Here is a 4,170-nt window from a genome sequence, read left to right as displayed (position 1 = left end):
TTTTTTTTTTTTTTTTTTTATTTAATCGTTTCTAATATTCTAATGTCTTTCTGAGAATGGTTATATTTTTAGATATATATATATATATATATATTTATCACTTTAATTATTTTAACGATAAATATATCTATAAATAATTATTTTCTTTCATCATTAAAACTTATGAAGCAAGAGATCAAAACTTGAAAATGATCTAAGATTTCAACACAATTATTGATTTTCAATAAATAAACTTCAATAAAAATGAGAATGCTTGTCAATTTCTATTTTCTTTTTTAAAAATGTTTATCTAAGTAAGTTTATCTATACGTTTAAAATTTAAAATCTTTAATTTTTATCTTATTTATCGTTATCTTGTATTTATTTAAAAAATAAACAATTTTTAAGTTCTCTTCAACAAGATCAAACGACCTTTAACAAAAATATTTATCAATATAAACTATTACGAAATAAACGCTGTTTTCCTTTTTTTTTCTTTTATTATCAATTAAGAATCTGAAAATCACGAAATCGATCATCACACGAACGAATATCTATAAAAAGAGATATGTAAATCTAATTCAATATCCTTTTTCCATCAATTATCTTCGAAACAGCAACCAATAATAAAAACCAACCTCACAGAGATCTATCAGAATCCAATCTTATCCAACCTACACATCTATTCACAAGTTATTCTCGCGACCTTTCCAAAAAAGGGTCTCTAAAGCCATTAATCTTTTGCATACTAAATATATTCTAGGCACGATCGTTTCCTATAGAAGACGTGCGATTTCCTATGACTATCCAAATATGGTACGTCATCATTCAATTAACTGTTGCAACGATTTTTTCACGTACTATGGAGCACTGTGCTTTTAATTAAAAAGTAACAACAAAGTAAATAAAAGAGACGTCGAAAAGATTTTTCAGAAATGCTATTGAACAAAATATTTTCACATTATTATAAATGTTTAAATTTAACATATGTATTTATATTACTTATTTATATTGCCAAATTTTTAATTTTCGATTTTTTCGAAAATTTCGAATCGATTCTTCCACGAATATATTCCAAGAATATATAAAATTAATAAACTCAAAATATGAAATTTCTACAATTATTTTAAAGTCTTGCCAAAAATTCAAGATCGACCTTTCCAATATTTTAATATATAATATTCGAATATATAAAAATAAAACTCAAGATGTGAAATTTCTACAATTATCTTTAACAATTCTGGCGAAAAATTGAAATTTCGTTAAAAATAAAACTTAAGGTTTTGTAAAAAATTCAATCAATCCTTCCAATATTCTAAGATATAATATTCGAATATATAAAAATAAAACTCAAGATGAGAAATTTCTACAATTATCTTAAACAACTCTTGCCAAAAATCTAAACAAATCGACCTTTCCAATACTCTAATATATAATATTCAAACATATAAAGATAAAACTTGAGAAATTTCTACAATTATCTTAAACAATTATGGCGAAAAATTGAAATTTCGTTAAAAAGGAGAAATTCTTTGAGGAATACCTTCGCGTATCTGTCGCCTCCTGAGCGGAGGAGGGGCGCCGGTTCTTCGTCTCCTAGCGTAGGTGTGAACCGGTACGATCAGCCTCGGCCTCGGTATGAGAAATCCACCTTTGTTATTTCCAGGCTGGTTGAGCTCGCTCGATTCGCTGTCACTGGTCCCAGTGCTACTCGATCTCCTCGACTCCGAATCCTCTCTCGCCGAAGATCCAACGCGGCTATCCCCAAGAACACCCTCGAGCTGGGAGATCACCTCGGCGTAAGGTTGCCTGTATTCGTCCTCCCTCGACGGAGGCTTGCTTCTTCCATTGCTGCTCGTCCAGTTCACGCCACACTCTCGCCAACTGGCCTCGTAGAGAAGCTCCATGGCCCTCCCCCGAGTCGCGTCAGGGTCCAACAGTAATTCTGGATCCTCCAGCACTGCTCTGCCGGGGTAACTTCTCACTTTCATGGCTTGGATTCACTCACGATTCTTCCCTTTCCTTCTTTTTTTTTTTTTTTCAAAGAATCCTTAAGAACTCGTCTCGTTTTTCGAGCAAAAATGTTCGAGTCGAAAAGGGTACAAGAACGATCGAGTTTCTTTTTCCTTTTTTTTTTTCGAAACGAAGAATTCTTACGAAAAGTTGAGTATATTTGTTTCAGGGAGTAGGTTAGTTTTTCCTAGTCTCTCCTCTTCTTAGAATCCTTAAGATCTCGTCTATTTTAGAGACTATCTTGTTAATTTTACGGATATGAATTTACTTTTTAAATGAAAGATCCTTGACAAATTGAATCAACAAAGATGAAGTAGAAGAGGCGTAGAGCGTTTTGTTAGTTTTAAATGAATTCTTGTTCAATGAAATCAGATGGTAATGGGATTTCTCTTTCTTTCTTCGAACACGAAGAGTAAAACCTGTTTATTAATTTTCCCTCTCTCTCTGTCGAGATTTTTATTATTTGTTCGTCTAAATCAGATAAATCAGATATAACGTCAGACCGTTGCTCCGGGTCGTTGGTTAGAAAGGTTTGGTCCAGTGAGACGACCTTGGGTATGAGTCACTGCGCTGGACATTTTCCAGCATCGACTTGCACTTTTCACTAGGAGGATACAAATCCCTACGCTCTCGAATAGCTAATTACCTCTACAAAATCATTTTTTCGATTTCGATCGATCGAAATTATCAATCAAGGGGTCGTTCTACTCGACACAAATCGATAGATAGACGTTCAAACTTATCACGTTTATTAAGTCAAAAATATTCGACTCGACTTCTCGAAATCGAATTGTCTCAGTTGTCACAGCAACAAAATTGGAGACGAACGTATATCATCTGGCATTTATCCAGAGAGTCGTAGAGAGAAGATCGATGAGCGTCTCCTCCTCGATCCTCCTGCTCTCTTGTTTGACGTTCACGTCACCTCCCCGAGTCAAAACTTGCGAGCTCTTTAAATCCTACTGCCCGCAGTCCCAGTCGCATAAATCACACGGGCGAGCCACGTGTCCCAACCGTGAATCTCAGCCGGTGCACGGTTTTTAAACGAATCGTGGGGTTCACCGTCCTTCCAAGGGTTCCAACGACTCCTCGCCGGTTCATGCTTCACGGCGGAGCGCAAATGACAGCCGACAGTCGGCGGAAAATTGCGAGTTGCGAGATTTTCGAGCGGAATAATTGCAGGCTGGCGCGGAGCGGAACAACGACGCAATCTATTTTTAGTCCCCGGCTCGATTTCTTCCGATACGAATCGTGTCCATCGATCCTACGGACGAACGGCCACCACGACTTCGCCTCTCCTCGCTCCTTTCACACCGTGCCTCCTCCATTCATTTCCATCATCCGCTTTTCCCTCGATCGAGCCTCCAACCACTTTTCATCCCAACCACGAAAATCCCTTCGATCCTTAATCCTCTCGTGGCCGATTCAGAATATTATTATTCGTCAGAGTAAACAAGTATTCACGTTTCGAGGATGAGAGGGAAAAAATTTTTTTCGAAAGCAAGAGTGCACCACGAGGAGGAGAGAAACGAGGATGATCGATGATGGATCGTCCCTTGCGCAAGAGGGATCGATGGTAGTAGGATCGTAGGACGCGACGAAAACCGCGTTTTTTTGTCAGTGAGAGAAATTTCACTCGCGCGCGAGAATTTAGAAAATTTTCGACCGAGGGATCGGAGAGTTCGGGCGAAACGGTGTCCTCGCACAAAGGGAGATCCTGACGCGAACGAGGACACTGGCAGGACCACTCCTTCGAGACTGACGCTCACTGACAGCGTTCACGACTGGTGAAATGTACGCCCGCAAAGAGCGTGCACACGAGAAACTCCCTTCCTCTCCGGCTCTCGATCGCCCCACCACGCGCGCTGTTCGCGAGAGAAAGGACAGTGGCTCTCAACCGAGCGTGCCTCCTCTCGGTGCAACCACTCCCACGTATGTACCGGGTGACTCGAGAATGATGCAACGAGAATTTTTTTGTTATTTAGGAATTCGAACGAGTGCATACATATGTAAACACACAGATTCTTTTTTCGTTCTCTTATCGAAAACAAATTTTCGCGTATTCGGCACAATACTGGATATAAATAACGCGTTATATCTCGTTATATTTATACATTGTATTTAAGTTCGTTTGAATATCGAATATACATAATATTTATCTTACAAGACTATTTATCG

General features: G+C 38.1%; 1 protein-coding gene across 4 annotated transcripts in view; it reads right to left on the bottom strand.

The window, feature by feature from the left end:
* Positions 1 to 4,170, bottom strand: part of LOC102671412 (cGMP-dependent protein kinase, isozyme 2 forms cD4/T1/T3A/T3B) — an 83,993-nt gene that overhangs the window by 25,858 nt on the left and 53,965 nt on the right. The window contains exon 1 of one of the 4 annotated variants that reach the window (XM_006614484.2): positions 1,523 to 2,037. The exons of the other annotated variants lie outside the window; for them this stretch is intronic. Within the exon in view, the coding sequence (XP_006614547.1) occupies positions 1,523 to 1,970 (448 nt within the window). The 5' untranslated portion in view covers positions 1,971 to 2,037. Of the gene's footprint in view, positions 1 to 1,522; positions 2,038 to 4,170 lie in introns of those variants that run through there. 4 annotated transcript variants of the gene reach the window in all.

This window comes from Apis dorsata, unplaced genomic scaffold (genome assembly GCF_000469605.1).
Source record: "Apis dorsata unplaced genomic scaffold, Apis dorsata 1.3 scaffold_188, whole genome shotgun sequence".
In the NCBI taxonomy this organism is placed as follows: domain Eukaryota; kingdom Metazoa; phylum Arthropoda; class Insecta; order Hymenoptera; family Apidae; genus Apis; species Apis dorsata.
The sequence above is the reverse complement of the archived record's forward strand: the minus strand, read 5'-3'. Positions and strand labels throughout refer to the sequence as shown.